This window comes from Heliconius melpomene, chromosome 2 (assembly GCF_056956725.1).
Source record: "Heliconius melpomene rosina isolate 202511_hmr_F chromosome 2, ASM5695672v1, whole genome shotgun sequence".
Taxonomy (NCBI): Eukaryota; Metazoa; Arthropoda; class Insecta; order Lepidoptera; family Nymphalidae; genus Heliconius; species Heliconius melpomene.
The window spans coordinates 8,106,335-8,131,733 of NC_140390.1; the positions used below are offsets into that span (position 1 = coordinate 8,106,335).

The 25,399-nt window shown below is 31.9% G+C and overlaps 1 protein-coding gene across 2 annotated transcripts; it reads right to left on the minus strand.

The window, feature by feature from the left end:
* Positions 1–472: 472 nt before the first annotated feature.
* Positions 473–24,689, minus strand: LOC146540719 (carboxypeptidase D-like). Of its 2 annotated transcripts, none has more exons than XM_085199557.1 (22): positions 24,016–24,689; positions 20,910–21,151; positions 16,456–16,625; positions 15,864–16,060; positions 15,197–15,309; positions 14,792–14,889; positions 10,367–10,573; positions 9,869–10,063; positions 9,215–9,300; positions 8,717–8,917; positions 8,482–8,567; positions 8,085–8,241; positions 7,578–7,741; positions 7,154–7,264; positions 5,453–5,609; positions 4,305–4,971; positions 3,922–4,094; positions 3,627–3,765; positions 3,042–3,244; positions 2,578–2,677; positions 1,992–2,141; positions 473–1,653 (listed from the first exon to the last, which is right to left on the minus strand). In XM_085199557.1, exons 1-22 carry the CDS (start codon positions 24,475–24,477, stop codon positions 1,541–1,543), a joined length of 4,191 nt encoding a protein of 1,396 aa, XP_085055683.1. In that variant the 5' UTR covers positions 24,478–24,689; the 3' UTR covers positions 473–1,540. The 2 variants fall into 2 exon arrangements, with proteins under 2 accessions (XP_085055683.1, XP_085055693.1); XM_085199567.1 differs by having other exon boundaries at positions 474–1,653; positions 10,367–10,528; positions 24,016–24,688.
* Between the last annotated feature and the right edge of the window lie 710 nt (positions 24,690–25,399).

Here is a 25,399-nt window from a genome sequence, read left to right on the forward strand (position 1 = left end):
TTAATAGATCCTATTAGTCTAAAAAATGATGTAAATTTTTTACTTTCCATATAAAAATGTGTGGTTTAAAAATCTTTTCTTTTCCATTCACTGTCCATTTTGTTAGGTGACAGTACCAAATTAAGAATATTAAACTTGTAATGGTACTAAATCGGAATTTGGTTACTAAATTTTGTATCTATTTAATTCACATTATAAAGAAATATGTATTCGAGAGGAAAAAAAGAAAACGCAAATTACTTTAAAATCTTATATTCATAAAACTATCACAAAATTGTGTTAAATAACTTACACTAATATATAAATATAAATGATACAATAGCACCAATTTCTTTATTTTAATATTTTCTGCTTTACAACAATATAAACTTTCTTGACAAGCTTTTTTTAAAATCAAAAATAATTTAAATATATACTCAAGTTAATTGGAACATTATAATAATTATATATAAAACTATATTATTATTGCTTTATTATTGTGTTAAGAGATTCACACATTAAATTCATTTTACACTAATATTATAAAATTATATAATAAATAGGCATTTTTAAATAATTAGTATCTTATATATCTATTAAAATTTCATAAAGAATATACAATAATTAGAATGAAGTTTGATATATTTTTGCTAGGATATGTCAATAATATTAAAACAAGTTATATCAATATTTGTGCTTTTCATATAATAATATGTGGCTTTAGAGTGTAAACCCACTAAATCTTTTTTTTGTCGTTATTTATGCCGTTGGAAATTATTAAAAACTATAAAATTGAAGTCCATGAAATAAAGAAATATATTTCATGGACTTCAATTTTATATATATATATATAATTCGTATTTATATCCTATAGTAAATATATTAAGGCATAATTTTCATATAGACTATAATTGATTTTACTTAATTATAGTAAAGTGATGTTAACAACTAGTAATTGCTTTGATACATAATATTTTTATTTAAAATATGAGTTTCTTTTTTGACTGCAATGGATGAAATATGTTTTTATATTGTAAAATATTTACCAAATAAATATAAATTTTTAACTTTTAGTAATATTGGGTTAAATAATTTATTTTTTAAAAATGAACCAAAACGTGATATCAATATTTTTTATAATACTGTTAATTTGGAAAGTATAACTTAGCATATAAGTGGAATAAATTCAATTTCAATAGAATCTCTCAAATCTCAATTGTTTTTTAAATTAATCACAAATTAATATAATATTGCATACATATATTTGTAATATTTCATTACCTCGAGTGGGAATCGAACCCACAACCTGTCGCGTTGGCAGTCACACTTTGTGCCACTGCGCCACGACTGGCCTCACAGTATTAAATGACATATTATAAATTATATTTTCTATTCAAGCATTGTAAAAAAATAATACAAAAAAAATTCAAGCTACTGCTATGGAAAGTATTTTAAATGCAACTATTTTTTATTTGTGGAATGATATTTTATGGAAAATAGAAGCAAAAATATATTTTAAAAATATCATTTTACGTAATATTAACGTGATCTACAGTCGTTTTTATTCCTTTTGTACCCAATTGTTTTCAGATCTAAATTGCACAATGTCTTCCTCCGAATCGGTGTCCGATGGCGGTATTTCTTCATCGTCATAGTATGGCTTTTTAATTATATCTAAAAAATATATTTTTAATTAGTTTTACTCTGTATCTGCACATAGCAGCGTAAACAAAGCGACACTGGACCACTTTTCATAATTTTCTTATAGCATGTTGATTGCCTTGTTACCAGAGAGAGGAAATGAAAATATTTCATTCTCTCGAATGGGAATCGAAACCATACCGTCCCTCATCATCATTCCCCACACAGCCGGTCGCCATTCATCACAAATATCTCGAAATTTCGTCAAAAAGCGCAGAAGGGGGTTAACACAAAGTTCCCTCTGTCTACCCTGCTATAAGCGGGATAAAGCATGAAACTAAAAATAATTAAAGAAAAAAGAAACAAATTACCATAACCACTCTCGCCATCCCCATCAACAAGTGGTCGTTTATCCTCTGATGGTAGTTGAGAAAACGCATACTCCCGCCTCGCAGCACGAGCTCGTCCCCGCCACCCCGCGAACCACGCACCACCCACCACTAGGGTAACTCCCACCACACCTAAAATAATAATAATTAATTCCATATCATACGTAATTGTATTAATATGTAGACTTAAATACAGTATGGTTGATGAGTCGTGGCCGCCTTGAAGTAAGCTGTAGATAAGATTTCAAGATACTTTAAATTTTGATTATTTTCGTCAACAGTGCACGATGCGTAAAAAGCCTAATTACAGAGCGGCCTCGACTCATCGACCATACTGTTTTTATCTTTTTTTATAAGATCAAATAGTGATCATAACGTCAGATAGCAAGAAAGAAAGAAACTCAAGATAAAACTTATTAATGTTGTCTCGTTGTTTTAAGCAAATTTGCTTAAAACAAATTCATAATAGATCATCAAAACCCATTGTAGGTAGGTCGTCAAAGTTACCGGATACTTCCATAGTAATCATTATATAATACATACATGAAAAAAATTAAACTCCACTAACCTGCTAACATAATGAATACTAGTCGCGGCATCCCCAAAATGTGGCCATCTTGGTCCAATTTAAATAGAATATTCGGTGTCACATTCTCGCTGCTATTTATCTGTAAAAAATATTCAAGGTTTATTTTTAGCATCTCTCTCTATCTTACCACTAAGTTCCCTCTGCCTACCCTGCTGATTTGATTAAATCTTTTAACGTTTATCAATTTTTCATATTGTAGTTTCCTTAATATATTTGCTAATAGTGATCCATCCATCAATGTTGCAGTGTTGGTAGATGGCAAAATGTCTCGCCTAATATAAGTAGTTGGGAGACATACAGAAAAATACCTTATCTGTGTGACTATAGATAATAGACATACCACATATAGCAATTAATTTACGCTATAGGTATACGTTGTACGTCATGTACCTTGGACGTGCTTCTAGCAATGTACTTTTACATGATTTTAAATAGTGACGTACTTTAATATGTTTACTGATAGTGATGTAACCATCGCTGCTAGCAGACAGCAACACGTCTCGCCCCATATAAGTAACGGGAAGAGATGCGGAGAAACGGCCCCATTGGTCGCTACTTGCGGTGGACACGCCCCTTTTGGAGTCCAATGGGTAAATCTTGATTTGGGTGTTGGGTAACGGCTTGCTATTGTGGTCCAGGGCTAAACCTGAGGAATTAAAATTAGGACAAAATAAGTTTTAGCGTGTAATAACTAAATCCTTATGACTTTATACGACCAAACAATCTAGTTAATGTAAAATTTTATAAAAGTATTTAAAAGGTACTTTACTAGTTTTTGGAATTCAGATAAGTTTACAATATGCCACTTATTTTCTTTATTCTGATATTATTCTGAATTAAAGTAAATATATTAAAAACACAAAAATAACCAAAATTTGACTTAGAATGTCTAATTAGAATAGTGAACCTAAGGGACAATATTCATACTTTTAGTAAACATAAGTGACCATAATATTGTAGTTTATATTACTTGCAACCAACGAAGCATATGAAGTAATTTAAATACCAAAATGTTATTTTAACCAAACCTGTAACATATACAGTATCAGAGTTCCTATCTACCGGCACATCATCAAACTGTCCCCCTGGCAGATGGTCAGCATTGATTCTACGCAATATTACATCTTTTTTCTTAATTTGGCCTTCTATTACACGCCATGTTAGAGTCTGAAAAGAAATATCAAAAATTATTTTCTTGTATATATGAAATGAATGAAAATATTTGTAATTGTATAGAAATATCGTTTTAGTGAGATGCTTGAGCGTTGCTATGGCAACGTGTATCATACGCGTCAATTCGTTCTCTAATAACTATAAACTTACCTGATTTTCATATCCATGGCACTGTACAACCACTTTATAATCTCCTGCTGGTAGCAATGCACGGTAGACTGCTAGGTTCTTACTGACGGAGTATCGCCGGTTCAAATCCAATATGAGGAGGGAGGCACTACGCATTGGTGCGTTTTGTTCATTGTGTATTTGGCCTGTTATACCTGAAATGGGAAAATAAGATTAGGTTACATTTTTTTAAGTTTTTGACGTATTTTTTCTCAGCTTCACGCATGTATCCAGGCTAAATTAAGTATATTTAAATTTAATTATTTAAATAGGGAAGAGAATGTCTTAAAAACTAGGTTCCCTATATAGCTGCCCTGCGTACGGGATACAGCGTGACATCAAAAAAAAATAAACAAAATTCTTACCAGAATTAGCCTGTTCAATAAACTTCATAATCCCATGCAAATTCTTCCTCCAGATCCAAGCTATATCCATTTCTAGAGGCATTTTACAACAACTCAGACCAACAGACACTATAGGCGTGTTAAACCGTTCATACAACAAATCTACTAAACTCTCATGTTGAACATTGAAATATTGCTTGCAAGGATATTTATCTATCGGCGTCCGATTATCCTGATACTTTTGGGCGAACTTTTCGTATATATTCTTGGAGAAATTCGGAACAGTTGCATCTTCTGTGCCCGATCCTAAATCAAGGATAAGATCGAACTCTTCAATTTCTAATAAATGGGCGAACGCTTTTTCTCTTGTATAATTAGATAACGGATTAATGTTTTTATTGGTTAAATAATTATATAAACTATCGCCAAATTCTTCTTCCAACGCTTGTACGTCACATTTTTCTGTATGATCGTACGTTTTGAGTATTTTTTTGAAAAGTGGGTCTAGATTTGGTATGAAATGTAAAACAGTGTTTTCTAATAACTTTTTGTGTCTCGGCTCTCCAATAGTGTAGGCGGTGGCTATGTGACGGGCGAAATTGATAAGCATTTCTTGTCCTAAAGGTTGAGAACCATAGAGATTACTTATAAGGGCCACGTGGAATTTCTGCTCTTCGGGAGATCCGGACTGAAATAAACATTATTTTGTTTTAGGTTTTCTTTGTATTTTTTTAAAATAAGTTTAAATTGGTTTGAAAAACGTTTTAGAATAATCTTTTAAAAGCTTTTTAAAAGTTTATTTTGTATCGTGGCGCTGCAGCACAAGGGCTCGACAGTAACGTGACGGTTGTAGATTCAATTTTCACCCGAAGCAACGAATTATTTTTTATTAATATTTTCATTACTTCACTCTGGCTCCAAGTCAAAAGCATGACGTTGAGTTCCACTTAACACAAAGTGCCTCAAAAAATTCGGCGGAAAGTGGAGAACAGATCTTAACTTAGGTTCCCTCTGCCTACCCTGCTGTATGTGGGACACAGCATGAAGCTGATGATGATGATGTATTTAAAGCTAAAATACTGTTTGATCTTATTTATAATTCATAAAATACCTAGCCGGAAAAAACGTTATACACCTTTATCAAACACATATATTTTTTAAATACATACTTCAGCAGTAAGCTTCAATTCGTGTAACATGGCAGTCTTAAGGTTATCCCCAGCACGAAATTCCGCTATATCGGAATATTTGTTTTCTAACTCCGCTAATATCTCGTAAACTTCTAACGGCGTATGATATCGAGTGTTCATTATGTTGTCTAATACTCTAGAAATGAAAGAAAAATATATAATTATATAAAATAATTAATTATAATAAGGATTATATTATTTTCTTAGCCAGGTGTAGACCGACACAATTATAGTCTGCCTTATTATAATTGTGTCAGATTCAAGCGGTATCCCGCGTAGTAGGGTAAGTAGAGCCCCACACTTTTTGTTGAACTCTGGAGGCAATGCGTGTTAAATGGCCGAATTCAACGCCGACCTTTGCCTCTTTGCCATATTTCTTTTACTTGTTAAGTAAATTTTATTTTAGAATATATTAATATTTATAATTCATATTTAATTACGTGTTTTATAATAGGCAAAAGTAAATTCTATAAATAAACTCCGTTCTTCTGATTACATGATGTTGTTTATGCATATGATTGTTATTAAATCAATTCAAAATCATGAATTGATTTTATAACAATCATATGCATGCATTAGATTTTTTAACAAAAAATCGTTATTTGACCTTTTTTACAAAACATTTTTTTTTATTCTAGATAATTAATAAGTAATAATTGTTTAAGCTATAAAATAAAATATTACTTTTATAATTTATAATATTATGTAATATTTAATAAATATTATGTAATATGAATAAAATATATTAAAATTTGTAAAGTTGTAATTTTAGAATTTAGGTTTAAATTTTTTTAGCTTAATCTTACTATTAAAAACACTAGAAAAGTATGAAACATGGTAGCAAAAAATAATATTATATACAAAGCAAAAAATGGAAGGAAAATAAAAGGCGAAAAGTAAGTTAGTACATAGAAAGACAGTTAGTAGAAAACAATACACAAATATGCCCAGAAATATATACATTTATTAGTAAATATAAATTATTCGTATAAACATAAAAAAATAAAATTATGCATTTATGTATAGTAATAAAATAAAAAAACCTAATCAATTGTTTGACACATTACAATTATATTGTAATTTCATTTAGAATATTTAAATTTATGAAGTACTAGATAGACATACAGAGAGATAGATAGAGAGAGATACTTAGATATTTATATTTTTTTCAAAATAAAATAATAAGTGTGTCAGAGCAATGTTAAAAATCTACAATAATTATAAAAAAAACTAAGTATGTAATATAATAAGAGATTGAGATATATGTAACTAGACCCTTCTAAATATGAAAAACAAGAGTGTTTACAAAATATTCTAATATGTAAAAATATAATGGATGGAATAGTTTGTAAAAATCATCAATCAATATAATAAAAAAATATTCAAAATCCGTTGTGCAATAAGTAAGCTGCAGTCGTTTTAAAGACACATTACCGTTAAGATATAAAAAAAATAAGATGAGTATTGTGTTGAGTGTCAAAGTCAAATATTTCACAACTGATAAAATTAAATAACTATTTAACTCATAACAATAAATTTTTATTTAAAATGCCATTCACTAAAAACCATAAAAATAAGTTATAAAAAAACTAACAACCAAAACCAAAATTTAAAAAAAACAACCTTGACATCTGTCACTCAACAACTGACATCTAACATTGACCACCATTACCAACTTACCGGAAGTCGTACGCGGATGACCAGTGTTGAGGGTCGTCCGGCATCAGCGTGAAGTTGAGGCTGATTGAACCGCTTGGTGGTACTGTCACTTGCTCCGTTATTGATTCGTAGCTGTAATTTTTTTTAAATATAAATTATTTTTTATTTAGAAATGTAATTTTAAATTAAATAAAGATCAGCTGTTATTCAACAGGAACATGTGAAACTGTGAATACGACTGCTTGTGGATTTGGATTGAATGAAATGTTTCTTTAAATTATATTTTCATTTCTTCGCTCTAGTGTCGAGGCATAGCGCGGCGTTGGGGAATATAAATCTTAACACTAGGTCCCCTATGCCCACCTTGTAGTGTGCGGGATACAGTGAAAAGTTAATTTAGTTAGAAGAAAAAAAGCACAACAAAAATTAAAAAAAACCAACTGACCCCTCCTTACTAGCAGTAACATTATAAGTCCCCGGCATCAACAAACGCCAGTAGTCGCCATCTTTGCCAGTGCGTATATTATGATTAATACCGGATACGGAAATCGTTGCTGACAGGCCATGGCCGATGTGACTGTGCACGAAGCCGTGGACTCCTTTGTGTACCTGTTGCATAGGAAAAGTTATAATTTAAGACAAGAAAAAAAGTAAAAATGGCAGAAGAAGTTAGAACAGATTATTACGAATTAACCGTTTAGAAAGGATTTACCTTTTTAAGCTTAAAATCCTTTCAAAGCTGATTTTCATAAATATTGTCACATGATAGCAAAATTACTATATTGGCAACATTTACCTTTTTAAGAGATATTTTTAAAAAGCTTAGCTTAACTACTCATATATTGATAGTTATCATTAGGCAATTAGAGTTATATAATTTTCTTATTACAAACTTATACTATACTTATACTTATACGATTCGAACCTGCATTAAAAAACAATATTAAGTCACCTGTTCAATAAACTGTGTAAGGGCATCTCTATTGTCCTCCCAATAACTAGGAAGATCGGAAGCCGGAGGGAATTTATAACAGCCAAGTTCAAGTGTGATTTCCATATCATTTGTATGCAAATAGTTCCAATCTTGCATACCTCCTGATAACACGTACCTGAAAAATGTTTTGAGTGTTAAATTTTATTGATGCGCACCGAAAGTGTGCGATTGTAAACGCGATGGTTGTGGGTTTAATTCCCATTTGGGGGAATTAAATATTTAATATTTTGATTTCCTCACTCTGGTAACGAGGCAAAGCGCTCTCCAGAGTTCAACACAAAGTGGTGAATGGAAGTTTTTTAGTGGGAAAAGAGTGTCTAAGTGTGTGTGAAGCTAAAATAATGTTTAATCTCACCAATCAGCACCATTGACTATTCCACCAGGGAACTTCTCATAACTCTGACTTTTGCAGGGCAATCCCAAATGCATTTTATGATGTGCCTATAACATAAAGAATAATATTTAAAAACTTTAAAAAATGTAAATTAATTAAAAATAGAAAAAAGTATAAGAACTATTTAAACGTTTCATCATTTATCCCAATCCACAAATTTTACACAAAACAATTGAAAAAAAAAACATCAACTCACATCCGAATAAACATGGGCAAGATGAACAAACACATTGTTATCTGGCGTCAAATTCTCCTTTCCATCCTTCATATCCTGGTTACCATCATACGGATAGTTAGCCACTAACGAACCGCCATGCAAGTTGGCGGATAGGACAAACGGGATAGATTGCGTCCAATTCATTATTGCTAACGTTTCTGGCTCTTGGACTTGGTTATCCTAAAAAATCAGGATAATAGGATATTTTTAAGATGAGGAAAAATAATTTAAGACGGAATAGTAGTTCAAAATAGACATGTGGTAATATTGCTTAGATAAAGTCTTTTTATCAGCTTCTGTCTTTTTATTTGAATAATATTCTTCCATATTCGGCGTAATAAAAGCACAGATTCTTGCTTATTATTCAGTTGCTTTCTTGCATATCTTTGTAGGGGCAGGCAACACCAAGTACTAAATTAAAATATAAATAAGTGTAATAACTTTGAATATTTTAAAACATATACAAATACACAGTACCTGTGTAGGTCCAAATTGGTCTGGGAAGTTTCTATTCAGGTCAACATCATGGGCATTGGGCCTACCTCGGACACTGCTATAGTCATCTATATAAGAAAAAAATGGAAAAAATAAATAAAAAGCGTTAAGAATAAAAAAGTGCAGTTAAAAAATCGTGCCAAATGTGAGATGTTGAATAAAAAAAATTAAACAAGCTACACACCACTCGTGATATCAATTTTTTGTACACACAAAAGTTTGTTGAAAACGCTTGAAAGAATATAAAAATTAAATGACACTCGCAAGCAATTAAAAAAAAACAATACCAAATTTGACTAGGACTTACTCTTTCCTTTAATGGAAAACGCTAAACACAAAAACAAAAATCAGTACATTATGACATTATTATAATAATCAACATAACTTCTGTAAACTATTTATCATATATTTAAATAAACAATATTTCAAATATTTTACAATATATTTTTATACCATAAAAATGTTCACAATTCCTCTAAAAGCCAAAATAAGAAACCTTTTTTCTAAATAAACTTTTTTATCTATCTTTAACTAAACTACAATTCCTACATTTTTAAGAACCGGAAACGTTTCCCAGGCCCTTAATTACTGATAAGTCAGACTTTAAGAATAAGCAGAAAAAATCAAGCCACTCACTGACAGTAGCATGCTCATATCCATCAGGGTTCATACTCGGTAGTAAATGGACCCGCGTAGTGTTCAACAGTGTCTGAACTCTCTCATTTCCAACAGTATACTGTTGACAGAGATATTTCGCTAATAGAAGCAGCATTTCACGTCCCACCACTTCATTTCCGTGCATATTTGCTACGTATTTGAATTCTGGTTTGCCTGTAAATAAAAGTAAAAAAATTGCCTTTTCCTTTTCTAAATGATATTGTTTTATTCCACATAAAGTTAACAATCGAGGCCATCGTAGCGAAGGGTCGCCAGCGTGTGATTGTAACGCGACGTTTGATTCCTACTCGGGGGATTGAGGTATTATTTATTAATGATTTCCTTTCGCTCTGCTACCAGGGCAGCGCCTCGTTGAGTTTCGCCACTTAACACGCATTGCCTCAAAAATTCGTATTTTTTTAAATTTAGATTGAGTAATATTTTCTTAACAAGATTTTTTTAAAATAAAAAACATACCAGGTATATGCCTCCCAGGGTCTTTAGTGATCTCAAGTACATACAACTCCCTATTTTCCACACTCTTCCCGATGCTCGTTAACTTAGTGATGTCAGGGTATGACTCCACCAGGTCCTGGAGGAACCTCTCCATCTTCAGATAATTGTGGTGCTCGAAGTCCACTGCGGGAAGACCATCGTTGGCGATACGTGGGAACCTGTTACGCACTGTTTTGCCCCTTAGACGCGTGTTTTGTGTAGTTTTATATATTTATACAGAGTATACTATATATAAGGAATTAGCTAATAATTAAAATTTATTAATTTAAAATATTATAGATTGGAAAGTTAAGTTAGTTAAGATAAAAAGTAGATCTAGCGTGTTTTCATAGATCCTCTACTTTAACAGTAATTTTAATTACAATTTATTTTAAAAAATGACCCTACTTATACATAAAAAAGGTTGTAAATTATTTTTTTAAGGATTGTTAAAAATAATAAAAAAAGAAATGGTTTTTTATCATATCTAGATGTTATTTTCGTTCAAATAAATAAGCATAATAATTTGTTGTTCCTAATTTAATTAATTATGTCCATTATTTGTACAGGACAATGCTACTGCTACAAAGACTCCATGTTAAATAAAATAATTGACTAAGCTAAAACTGTACAGACAAAACTAAAAAAAAGGTAAATTTGTCTTTCTAATATAATTACAGACTTATAGACATGTACTAAATGCAAGCTCAAATTATAAAAGGCACAAAAAAGATAAGGAAAGATAAGGGGCAAATTAACAGTGCGTAACAGAAAAAAGAATTAACCATCACCAAGTAGCACAACAACGAAAAAAACCGAAAACCATAAAAGTATTATTGTTTTTTGTTATTTTAGCTTGCAAAGCTATAAACAACTAGAAGCTAAGCTTTTTAGGCATACTACTTACTTACCTAGTCAAAAATAAAAAAAAGAAAGAAGAAAAAAAAATAGAAAAATGAACTGAAAAAATTAAAACAAGTATAAATTTTTGGACTCATTTTATTAGTTAATATTATAGTAATAAACAAGATTTATATTTAAAAAGTACATATTGTATACTAAAAACACTTTATGAGCATTAGTTATCGAAATGAGCAAAAATTATCAAATGACATTGTCACGTTCATTTTTCTTCATAATTTTAAAATAATACAGATTATAAAATATAGTCAGAAATAAGACAACAGAGTCAAGAAAATCTGCGTTTGCTACTTTTCTTTCCGCTTCACGCTTCGTCTCTAACAGGGTAGCCGGAGAGAATATAGCGCCAAACGCTACTATTTTAAAACTGACTTACTACTAGTAGTTTAAAAAGTTACACATATAGACGTAAATTAGCATTTAACTACTATTAAATTTGATTATGTTCTTTCTTTATGTAGACAAATACTAATTTACATCCTAAAGTGTAGTAATGGTATCATAGCGAAACTTAGGCCTTTCTTAGATAAACATATTTTTTCACAGTAATTAAATGTATTATCAATATATCTAATATTATATATGAATTAAAAAATTTTAGGCAATAATTGATGGCAGTGACCAATTAACAACTACAGTAGTGTTCCTTTATTATACTTGTAATATAAATTTACTAATTAAAGCGTTATTATTCGAAAGTATCATATATGATATTCATAAAAAAATTATTAAAAATGCTATATTTACACCATAACCAATAAATTATTTTTTTAAAATATTTGTCTTAAATTCTATATGAATAGGAATGACAAAACATTATCATTTATGATATAACGACACAACCACCAATATTTAGTACACATTGAAAAAGAAATGTCAATTAGATATAATTTTGCAAAAAGAATATGCAATATACAATTATATAAAGGAGTAAACGAGACAGAAGATTCCATTACAGATATATAAAAAAATAAAAAAAAGAACTATTTATTGACAATATGTCAAAATTTTTCCTCAGATATTCATTTTAAAATTGTAAATTCTATTTGATACTCCTTTTGTATATACATTTAGAAATAATACTAGGTATATTTACAACAAACACCACTGGTTAATTATTTTATAATAAATATTGTTTAATATTATGTTATATGATATACATTTGTATTATACAAGTCATATAAAACAACAAAGTGTGTAGTATATGAGTGTGTGTGTAATGCTTGGTTTTTAATTTTTTTAATTAATTATAATATTGTTAAATATTCTATACTTTAAAAGAGACGAGGCAAGGCGCGGCGTTAATTTTTGCCCCTCAACACGCAATGCCTCGAGGATTCAGCGAGAACAGTGTCTTAATATTAGATTCCTATGTTCTCTTTACCTACGCTACTATGTGCAGGATATAGCATAAGTAAGGAAGGAGATAAGTATAGTTTAAAATATATATTTTATATATATATACAGGGTGTCCCAGGAGTCAACGATAAAACGAAAACAGGTGATAGACCAAGTCGTGACAGTTATGAGAAAAATATAAAAAAAAATCTGTGTCATGTATTTTTCATATTATATTGATTTAAAAAAATATCGGAAAAACCGACACCCTGTGATGATTTTTCAAGTCCCAAGACTACAAATATTACTCTTTTTTCATTTTTTTTCTGTAATGTAATCATGAGTAACCCTTCTGTGAATTACAGTGTAAGATTGAAACATACCTGCATCAGTTTTCTATAAAATTCCGTGTTTTTGCCAAACATTAAATTCATAATATTTAGTACACCCAACTTTAACCGCCTGTACTATAAAAAAAATGTACTACACTGTTTTTGCAAGTAACTTTAAAAGTTGGCGCATTTAATCTCGATTCCGAAATGGTACGATACTTGCTGGATTACTTCTTTGTTGAAGAGAGAAAAATCCAAATACACGATAATCGGGATGATGTTCAACGTTTTGGTATCTTTTCCGATACATTCTAGCTGCAGCATTAGCATTATATAACCATTCTCCATGAATGAAATGCTTATTGGCAATGTGTCAAAGACCAATTTTATGGCCTGCGAGAGTCCGGACTCGAGCACTATCCTTATAAGTCCTGGGCCAGCCCCTAAGTCGAAAAAGTTCAGATATCTTAGATCCGTCATGCACGAGTCTGGAGGTATCGATCACGATCTCTATGGTCGGATAAGCGTTGCCTGGGCTAAGTGGCGGGAGGTCACTGGTGTAGTCTGTGATCGCAGGATACCGTCCAATCCTTTTCTGACTTAGGGGCTTATTGCCAATATGCATTTCATTCATGGAGAATGGTTATGTAATGCTAATGCTGCAGCTAGAATGTATCGGAAAAGATACCAAAACGTTGAACATCATCCCGATTATCGTGTATTTGGATTTTTCTCTCTTCAACAAAGAAGTAATCCAGCAAGTATCGTACCATTTCGGAATCGAGATTAAATGCGCCAACTTTTAAAGTTACTTGCAAAAACAGTGTAGTACATTTTTTTTATAGTACAGGCGGTTAAAGTTGGGTGTACTAAATATTATAAATTTAATGTTTGGCAAAAACACGGAATTTTATAGAAAACTGATGCAGGTATGTTTCAATCTTATACTGTAATTCACAGAAGGGTTACTCATGATTACATTACAGAAAAAAAAATTAAAAAAGAGTAATATTTGTAGTCTTGGGACTTGAAAAATCATCACAGGGTGTCGGTTTTTCCGATATTTTTTTAAATCAATATAATATGAAAAATACATGACACAGATTTTTTTTTATATTTTTCTCATAACTGTCACGACTTGGTCTATCACCTGTTTTCGTTTTATCGTTGACTCCTGGGACACCCTGTATATAAATATTTATAATTTCAACAATTTTAATTTTTTATATTGGTTCTTTCATTTCTATCAAATCTCAATAACAAATTAAAACACAATTAAAACCCATGATCAAACGATCTTAATAAACATTTAAAGGAATATTTTAAAAGAACTAAACCATAAACATTTTAAATAATACCAACAAATAACATTAGGAACAAGTCATGGACATAATTTTTTAAATGTTCTAAATGAACATTTTCTTTTTCATGAAAAAAAACCTTAGATATATGAAACTTTGCATGTATCATACACTTCTTGAGGAGTGTAGACAAATACACTACACTGTAGAACAACTAAGAGAGGAATGGGAACTTTCAAGGGAAGTAAAAACACAAAAAAAGGACTCCTACGGAAATTAACGAGAATAAATATATGATCAAAAACCATATAGAAACGGAAAAAGACAGTATTTCACCTACAGCCATACTAAAGATAATTAATTTTAAGCTTGTAATATAAGAACTAGAACGAAATTAAAAACTAACCAACAATGTGTAACAGTCACTGCTGTATTGTGTCGTGTAGAGTCCATTAGTGTCGCGTTCTTTAGAGAAGTGTATGGTGAAGTGTCAGACATTGTGTCGTGAGACTTACCAGCTGTCAGAGATCTAGGGCGGCGGTGTACGGTGAAGTTGGCGATTGATGGTTTCTCGTTGGACACCGTTACGGTTATTGGTTGAGAATCGGTGTATCTGGAATTAGAAATATTTTATATTTTTTTAAGTTGTTATTTTATTAAATTTAAGCTATAACAAAATGAAAAAAAAGGTAAAAGTTTTTAAAGTTAGTATAAGGTAGATTAAGTACTGTTTTCTTTTATTTTATTTTTTTAAACGCATAAATGAGTTTCCAACGAGTGCGAGATCAAATCTCATTACAAAAAAACTTTTTGAACGTTTCCAAAAAAAAAAGCAAATATATTGAATTTATCACTTATTCCACATAAATAAAACACCCTATACGCAAAATATATATATATTAAATAACAATATAACACACCCAGGCGCCGAAGCAGACACTTCATAGTCCCCGGGTAGGAGAAGACGCCAGTAGGCGCCGTACTCGGTAGTTTTCACAGTATGATTAATACCGTTCACTATTATTTGTGCGTGCTAAAAGTAGAAAAAAAAGTATATTTAAACATTAATTTAATTGTTGATTTTGTATAATTTTTACCGTCGAGCCGTGTTTAGAACCGTTTAGGTTGTGGATTCGATTCTCACTTGGCGGAATGAGTTATTTTCATTTTCTTTCCCTGATAACAAGATCTCTCGGCAATAATTCCAAATTCAAAATTCAAATTCAAAATATTTTTTATTCAAATAAACTTATAATAAGCACTTTTGAATCGTCGAATGAACATATGAACAAAAAGCTACCACCGGTTCGGAAGGCAGTTCTGCTGAGAAGAGCCGGCAAGCAACTCAACAGTTGCTCTTTTCAAAATCAATGGTACAATCTATTAGCTGGCAGCTATCCTGCATTACATTCAATAGACATTAATTCCATACATGTTTGTCCTCTAAGTATTCTTGATTGATTTGATTTTTTTGATTCCTCCACTAAATATGCAATATATCAAAAATTGGGGCGGGAAGTAGAGAATGGAGTGTCTTCACAACAGTATAACATCTTAATTGTTATATATATCATTTTTCATACATACCTTCACAGGTTTATTTTCTTCATCCAAAACGAAACCTTGAACTCCTATATTAGTTTGTTCCATGAAAGCCAATAGGGGTTCCTTATTTAATGACCAGAATTTAGGAAGCTTATCAGCCTTAGGGTATTTGCAGCATGACAGTTCGAAGGTCACCTCGAAGCAATTTGAATGGAGATAATTGAAATCCTGCATACCACCTGGAAGAAGATGGAAAGCAAAATGTTTTATATTTATTTTTAATGTATTTTATGGGGTAAGTATAAGAACTGCATTTTGATATAGCATATAAGTGATAGCGGTAAAATTAGTAGTAAAAAAATTTCTTTATAAACAGTCAACGACAAAAATAAGTAGACACAATGAAAAAGTCTTTTTAAAATTTATATTATAGTGTGTACATGCTTCAAAAAATTATATTAATTTTCATCCATTAAAAAGGCATTTCAAGCTATTGAAGGCAAGGGAGCAGTGACGTCACACAAGGAATTCAATGCAGGATGGAGAGTGAAGAACTGAGTGTCTTGCCCATATCCTACTTACAATCTAATTAGATAAAGCATAAAGCTGACAAATACCACGAAAATTACCTTACCTTTTACAGAATACCAATAAGCGCCATTGGTGAGACCATTCTTGAACTTCTCCACGGGACAAGCGTCTCCCTTCTTCATCTCCTCGTGGTTCGAGGCGTAGACACCCGCGAGATGTTTAAATATGGCGTTGTCTGGAGTTGGGCTCTCTATACAACAGTCTTTGTCGGTACTGTAATTATATTTTAGGATGTTTTAACTTCCTTTTTTTATTTATCCTTGCAGAGGTAAAGGTAATGAGGCCTTTTTTGAAGCCGTCGTGGCGCAGTGGCAGAAGCGTGTGACTGTAAACGCGACGGTTGTGGGTACGATTTCTACTCAGGGAAATGAATTATTATTTACCAATAATCAAATTTGTTACCAATTAGACAAAGCGCGGCGTTGAGATCCTCTACTCAACATGCAATGCCTCCAGAATTCGGCGAAAATGGGGAACAGAGTGCTTTATAGAGTTTATCCCGCTCATATCAGCGTGGTCAGGGAAACTGGGAACCTAGTGTTAAGACACTTCCCCCACTTTCCGGTGAAATTTTGCGCTTGTGCCTCTTACTACGACTGGATTCGATATGACGTGCGATTTTGACTATGAGATGATTTACATATTATAATTAATAATATCTACATTTCGTCCGCCATTAATAATAAATAATTCTATATATAATATAAATACCTAACGAAAACTTGCCTCGTCATTGTCGGTATATCATTTTTAGTTTCATTTTGCAACATTCTATAAATAGAAATTGTATCATGTTATATATCTAAAAGCGAAATCATGAGGTCATACTGGTACAAGGGCATACTCGTGGTTCGATTACCACTCGTGGGAATGAAATATTTAATATTTTCAATTCCTCGTTCTGTTAACGAGGCAAAGAGCGGCGTTGACTTCCCTACGGTGAACTACGGGATGAACGGTACGGAACATCGTACGCGAATCCGACTCGCACTTGGCCGTAAATCACTATTTATGAAGTCGAGAAATAGAAATGTTCTTTTGCAAAAACGTGTTACACAAAACTAAATTATATAAAAGAGAAATTATAAAACCGAGTAAGTGTGATCGCTCACGACACCATTCATTGACTAGTGAAAGTTATATAACATTTATATTAATAACTTTTTGAAACATTCATGATATAAGTTACGTAAAAGTAAAAATAATAAAAAAGTTCATTTAGTATTTAGTAGATAACAGGAAATGATAAAAGGAAATAGACACTTGAGACGTAGAGCGCGGAGAGCGCGGTGTTGAGTTCCGAAACTTAATAAGTTTAATTAGTGTCTTAATATTACAATTCCCTCTGAAAAAATGTGAGCATAAAACGAAGAAAATAACGTAAAGTGTCAAAAAAATATGTAAGAATATCTAAAAACCACAATTATAGCCTTCTGTGACATAACTTAAATACGCTAGGATGACACCAATCTAGGGTAATTAAATCATATACTTCGACTCATCCAAAGAGTAATGTCTATTAGTAAACATGCTTCTTAATTCTTCTTATTCAGTATTAAATTTCAAAAAGGTGCTTAAATAAATATTTTTACAAATTTGATTATATATTTTTTACTTTTTTCCTTTTCAAGGCAACCAAACAGTAAACGTAAATTAACACTAGATTTACCAGACCAGTCATTTTGACTGGTCGTGCAACTTTAATTCAAAATTACTAGAGACATTAAAAATTTCTTTCCAAATTGATGTTATGACTTTTGTAGCTATAAGTAGAGAATATATTTTATGAACTTAATTTTACTTTATATATGTAATTAACAAATATATATATATTCAATTCTATTTATACCAGTATCAGTCAAAATGACTGGTGCATGTTTCTATGAAGAAATGTATGATTTCGGGAGAATCATGAGACCGTGGAAATAGAAATAGTGTGCCTATGCGTCTTTTGTTCATTACTTTATCGTAATTGAGACGATTTATGTGATTACGGTGTCTTTGCGATTTTTTTATGAGTACTTATTTCAAGCGATCTCCAAACGTAATCATTCATCTTACTCATACAGTGACAGTAAGAAACATCTACGTGTATTTGAAAATATTCAAAAATATATTCTTCAGCAAGTAGCCTGCATATTGTGAGCTCCTAATAATGTCAAAACGAAATAAAGTTTCTACATATTTAGAAAATGCAACCAGCTTACCTCAGGATTGTTCAGATGTGGAAAGTGAATTATATGATAGTGACGGTGAATTATTAGATACACAAGGCAATGATGAAAACAGTGCTATTATCTTGAGTAGTGATGAGGAAGTTTCTGATGAACACAAAATAGATCATTCAAGTGATAGTGATTGGGAAAATATTCCAAACAAACGTACGAGACGATGCATGCGAATTTCTTCCAGTTCTGAAGATGAAGGTGAAAGTAATGTACCAAATCAGCAAACTGAAATTGCTGCAGACGGAACTATTTGGACGAGAATTGAAGAAGGAGGTATTGTTGGTAGATTACCAATTCATAGTACTTTCAAAGACGTACACGGGCCAACAGCACATGCTAAAAGAAACATTATGAAGGGAAATGTAAGTAGTGCGTTCCTATTATTGATTGACGATCATATCTTGGAAAATATACGAATTTGTACAGAGTTAGAAGGCTCTCGAGTTTCGGGGAAATCCTGGACAATTACGCAAGAAAAATTGAAGGCATTTCTTGCAATATTATATGCACGTGGGGCATACGAAGGAAATAATTTGAGACTTCAATATTTGTGGAACAACAAGTGGGGACCATCATTTTTTTCTAGCACTATGAGTAGACGAGATTTTACTGATATTTTACGATACATTCGGTTCGACAAAAGAAATCAGAGGAGTCAACGTTTGCAAACAGACAAGTTCGCTTTAGTTTCGGCAATTTGGGATAAATTTATTGAAAATAGTCAAAATTGCTTCAAACCGGGAGCTTATATTACCGTAGATGAGCAACTTTTTCCAACGAAGGCTAGGTGCAGATTTACGCAGTATATGCCAAACAAACCCCAAAAATTTGGCATCAAATTTTGGCTGGCCTCTGATGTAGAAACAAAATACGTGGTAAATGGCTTTCCATATTTAGGAAAAGACGAGACTCAAAATGCGTCAACTCCCCTAAGCGAATTTGTCGTCATGAAACTTCTTGAACCGTATACAATGAAGGGTAGAACTGTAACAACTGATAATTTTTTTACAAGTATTCCTTTGGCGTTGAAATTACGATCTAAAAACACTTCGTTACTTGGAACAATACGTGCAAACAAGAGGGAACTGCCGAAAAATTGCAAATTGAAAAAAGACAACATGGCACGTTTCTCAACGTTGTTGTACCAATCTAATGGATGCACTCTTACTGTTTATAAGAGCAAACCAAAAAAAAAAGTACTTATACTAAGTACAAAACATAAACACATCAAAATTGATAAAGCTGCTAAAAAATTACCTGAAACTGTATCGTTTTATAATAAAACTAAATTTGGCGTCGATGTCACTGATCAAATGGCACGAAAATATACGGTGAAGTCTGGTTCCAGAAGGTGGCCACTTCAAGTGTTTTTCAATATTTTGGATATAGCCGGCATAAATAGCTGGATATTATACAAAAACACAACAGGAGAAAATATCTCGCGGAAAGATTTTTTGTTTCGATTAGCAGAAGAACTTGCTTCAGAATATCAGACTTCACGGCAAAAAACACATGAAGCATGTATACCAACTACAGATGACACGGTTTCTGTACGTAAATGGTGTCAAATAGGATACTGCAATAACAATAAGACTACAAATATTTGCAATAAATGCAAAAAAAGTCTATGCGGAAAGTGTACACGTAGCAAAATCTACATATGTAGAAATTGTGAGCGACAAACCGAAAAAAAATAAATGTTTTATTATTTGACAACATTCTTAATTAATTTGTGTAAAAAAATATTTTATTTTTGAATTCATTTTACTAATTTTTGAAAGTAAATAAAGACTGGAATTACGATGAGCATTTTTTCTTATAACCAGTCATATTGACTGGTTAAGGTAGAAATAGGTATATCTAAATTACTGGTAAATCTAGTGTTAAAAACAAAACTTCAGCGCAATCTATATATAAAGTTTTATACTTATATTATAAGAGTATAGAGTTAATTTGTTCGAACGCGCTAATCTCAGGAACTATTCGAATTGAAATCATCCATATTACCTATTCACCATTCTCAATGAATATGTCTTACATATCTTATTCATTTCGGCGAAGCTACACACAGCTAAAAGGTGATTTTTAATCACCGAAGCCGTCGTGGTGCAGGAGTACAAACGTGTTACTGTAACACGGTTGTGGGTTCGATTTCGAATCGGGGGAATAAATTACTATTTATTAATAATTTCAGGTCTTCGCTCTGGTACCAAGTAAGAAATCTGGTATTCGAGACGTAGCGTGAACATAAAAAAAAACTTCCAATCACCTTGTATCATCATAAGGATAGCTCGCCACAATAGCACCACCATGCAGATTCCCGGACAGCACGAACTGCTTGGACATGACCCATCTCATCAGCGCGGCGGTCTCCGGCTGGCGGCCGCCGAACAGGTACTCGTCGTCGTTGGCCTTGTTCTCGTCGAACTGATCTGGGAAGTTCCTGTTCAGATCGACGTCCCTTGCGTTACTGCGGCCAACGTAATTTGGCAGCGAATCGCAGTTGCCTTCCTGAGAAAAAAACAAACTAACATTAAAAATGTCATAGTTTTCGTCACGAGGCGAACGTCGTGGAGCAGTGGCAGAAGCATGTGACTATAACGCGACGGTTGTGGGTTCGATCTCTACTCGAGGAAGTGAAATATTTATATACGTTTAAATTTCCCATTTCTTCGCTCTGGTGTCGAGGTAAAGCGCGGCGTTGAGCTATGCCACTCAACACGCAATACCTCCAGCATTCGGCAGAGAGTGGGGAACGGAGTGTCTTAACACTAGGTTCTCTTAGCCTATCCTGCTATCTACCCTCAGATGCGTAAAATGCTAAAGCGTGATAATATTTAGTACATAATTAATATATCGACATTATTATTATTTCTGGTATGTACTTAGACGTTTCTTAAAAGATAAGTTTCATTGTTTACAAAAATAATAAATATTACTCATACTTTTGCTGGGAAAACTCATGTATTTTTATTGAATGGTTGTAGAATTAATTTGAATTATGCTGTGTTGTTTGCATAATAAAAACAAAAATAAAAGCATCGCACTGTATCCCGCATACCTATAGCAGGGTACGCAGAGGGTACCTGGGAACCTAGTGTTAAGGAACACCGTTCCCATAACGACACTTCCGTTTCTAATTTTCCGCCGCATTCTGGAGGCATTGCGTGTTGAGTGGCAGAACTCAACGCTGCACTTTGCCTCGACACCAGAGCGTAGAAATTACATAACTAAATATTTTATTTCCTCGAGTGGGAATCGAATCCACAACCTACCGTGTATACATCGCAAAGCCAAAAAAAATACATAACTTCACCAATTCCTAATAAAAAAATCCCATAAACTAAAGATTGACCTTTTCAAATAAATATTTTGATTAAATCATAATTTTAGGGGATTCCTGTAGATAAAATAATGTAAATCTTTTATATTACGAGTAAGTTAGACACGATACAAGGTCGCCATTCACTACAAATTACGTAGGTAAATAAGAATGACTATAGTACGGTCAACAACTCGTGGCCGCTGTGAACTTAGCTGTAGACGGCTGCGCAGATTTGATTTTAGGATTTCTCTTACTTTTAAATATTTCTTCCTGAGTGAACCATATCTTATGCGCATAAGTTCACAAAACTTAACTTCACTGCGGGGCGGCCACAACTCATTGACCGTACTATACATTTCGTTATTTAATGTCTTAGTGCCATCTGACATTTAAGTGAAAAGTGAATAAAGAATCGTTTTATTTCTTTTTAATGAAAACAATTTTAAAAACTACTCAATAAAAATAATAATTTATTGTATAGCAATAACATTTTTATTTTTATTGAGCTTTTATCGTATTACTGCTAGTTTAGTAATAAAAACTTTTTTAAAAGAGTTTTTGTAGATTTGTAACAATTAAAATATTAAGAATAAATAATGTTAAGCGGTGTATGTGTGAAAATATTTCCTCACATTCTTCTTAATCAATATAATAGTAATTTTTTTTAATGCTGATATAATCTAGCTATTTGATGTATTTTTTTTTGCTTCATGCTGCCCACACATAGCAGGGTAGGCAGAGAGAACCTAGGAACTTATATATTTTATTTGTAAGTACATGCTCGGAATGCCATAAATAAAGAACACCAACAATATAAATACAAAGTACCTACTTCTAAAAGTGGGACACTTTTTATACTCAATAGAAATTATATCAAGATGTCACCTATCAATTGTTATCATACAACTTTATCTAAGTACAACAAGTCACCTGTATAATAGAAATGTAACATGGATATAAAATATTTAATTTACTATGTAAAGGTCAATGAAAGTAATTTTTGAAATATATTAGTTAGACATTAAACAGGTAAATAAACAATCAGTATAAGGTGAACCCTTCATAGCTCCGGCACACAATGGTAGTTAGTTTAATTCCCAATCAACTCAGTTTAGTAAATGCTTTAAATATTATAGCGTTTTTAATACTAACAAGAAAAAATCAAACGAAAATTTCAAAATTGGCAGGAGGTTTTCTTAACTAAATCTACATTTCTTTGTTAATTATTACGAGTATAAAACAAATTTTTTTTTGATAGCAAAATTTATTAATTAACATAGTCCTTAGTGTATTTTTTATCTATTTACTAAGTTGCAAATGCAGATTATGATAACTAAAAAAGTAATTTATTTTTCAATTTTGCCCTCTTTTCCATATATAAGAAAAAAGACAGATGAAACCTAGAATTAAGTCACTACATTTCCCTTGCACCACTGAATATTCAAGCCACCTTTTGTGTAAGAAGTTACAAGATTAATAAGGTAAATTCCACTTCCACTTTTGCAATGAATATTGACCTTTTGAACCTGTACAAATGATAACACTGTTTATTAGAAAATTTATATGTTCATTATTGCATTTATTATCTGTAAATATTGCTATGGTAATTGCTTGAGCTTATAAAGTTATAAGCATAATTAATTATGGTTAAGATTATTTTTATAAATAGAATTATTAATTGAATGAGGCAGTGTAAATAATTCCTTTTGTTCATCAAGTTCATTAAATACATGCAGCTAACAGATTTGTGACACTAACATATTATTATTATATATGTATAATATAATAGATATTAAGAATATTAGGCAAATTATAGCTGACGAATTGTGCCATTAAGTTAGTCAATTAGATTGTTAAAATCATTACTAGAAGTACTTAGTTGTACAATGTAATAAAAATTAGAACTTATTGACTTAAAACATGATGAAGTAATATTTTATGGTATATTTGTGTATTCATTACAAAGAGAAAATAATTGGGAATCTTATTTGTCTGAAATCCATTCAACTCAAGCTATGTATTATTAATTTAATATAAAAATAACACCAACCTTACTAAGTTCAAATCCATCAGGATTTAAGGAAGGCATTAAATGTATTTCTGTGCTGTTCACTAATTTCGTTATCCGGTCGTCTTTACCATAATTTGCCAACAAATACTGTGCTAAGTAAATAAGCAATTCTCGGCCGACTGATTCGTCACCATGCATGTTTGCCACATATTTAAAGGCTGGCCGCTCTGGATGCACATCTTTAACTCCTTGAGTTATTTGTATCACCAACAGTAAACGTCCTTCTACAGACTTTCCGATCGAGTAAACTTTAGCGAGTTCCGGGTACGACGACTCTAATTTATTAAATAAAATAACCACCTCTTCATAATATCTATATTTAGGTGCTATTTTAAAGAAATCATCACCATCCTCTATAGAGCGTGGCGCACAATCACTCACAAAAAGAAGAAATATCACAAACAAAAAGTTAAGAGAAGGTAACATTTTTGTAAATGCCATTACTCGGACGATTAAATCACTGTATTATGCATAAGTAGAAACTTAATTTGTTCACTTCTTGCACTATTATATTCCTAACATTATCATCGGGTGCCGTGTATTACTAATTGCAATAAAAAAATGAAAGGTGTTTCAAAGTAGGTCCACCATTCACGCCCGACAGATGACAATTGACGTATCACCTCACACAGCGGCGGGCGGTCGACTGTCAAATGTCAGAATCAAACGTGAAATATTTGATGATCTGTCAATTTTGTTATTTTTTATCTGGAATAGCTTATTTGGACTCTAGGTTTTTGAGTTCTGCCACTCAACATACAATGCGCCGAAAAATTTGGCGGAAAGTGGAGAACGGAATGTCTTAGCACTAGGTTAAATACAGCGTGAAGCTGATTCGATTTTTAATTACTCTTGTAGGTTACATATTAATAGCTGTACATGTAGAGATTACTTATTTTTTAAGTAGCTCAGCAACAATATCTCACTTTATGTAACATAAAAAAATCAAATCAGCTTCACGCTGTATCCCGCACACAGCAGGGTAGGTAGAGAGAACCTACCCTAGGTTCTCTCTACCTAAGACTAACTAAGACACTGCATTCCCCACTCACTGCCGAATTCAGGAAGCATTGCGTGTTGAGTGGCAAAACTCAACGCCGCGCTTTGCCTTGACACCAGAGCGAAGAAAAGGAAAAATAAATGTAAGTAAATATTTCATTTTCTCGAGTGGGAATCGAGTCCACAAGTAGTCGCGTTTATTTTATCATGTATAACATTTTTTAATCATTCATAGCTTTACTTTAAGCAATTTTATTTTTTTAGATTATAAGTGTTTGAACAAGCAAAATTTATTTTATTTTTATTTTATTTTATTAAGTTTACCAACGGCTCATACATTATTACATTTCAGTAAATCTAACTT

Bases quoted from the DNA above. Each gene is read 5' to 3' on its own strand.
- LOC146540719 (XM_085199557.1), bottom strand. From the start codon at position 24,477: ATGGCATTTACAAAAATGTTACCTTCTCTTAACTTTTTGTTTGTGATA. The intron at 21,152-24,015 runs GTTGGTGTTATT...TTTTTTTCTCAG, and splicing joins ATGGATTTGAACTTAGTAAG to GAAGGCAACTGCGATTCGCT. The intron at 9,301-9,868 runs GTGAGTGGCTTG...TTTCTTATATAG, and splicing joins ATATGAGCATGCTACTGTCA to ATGACTATAGCAGTGTCCGA.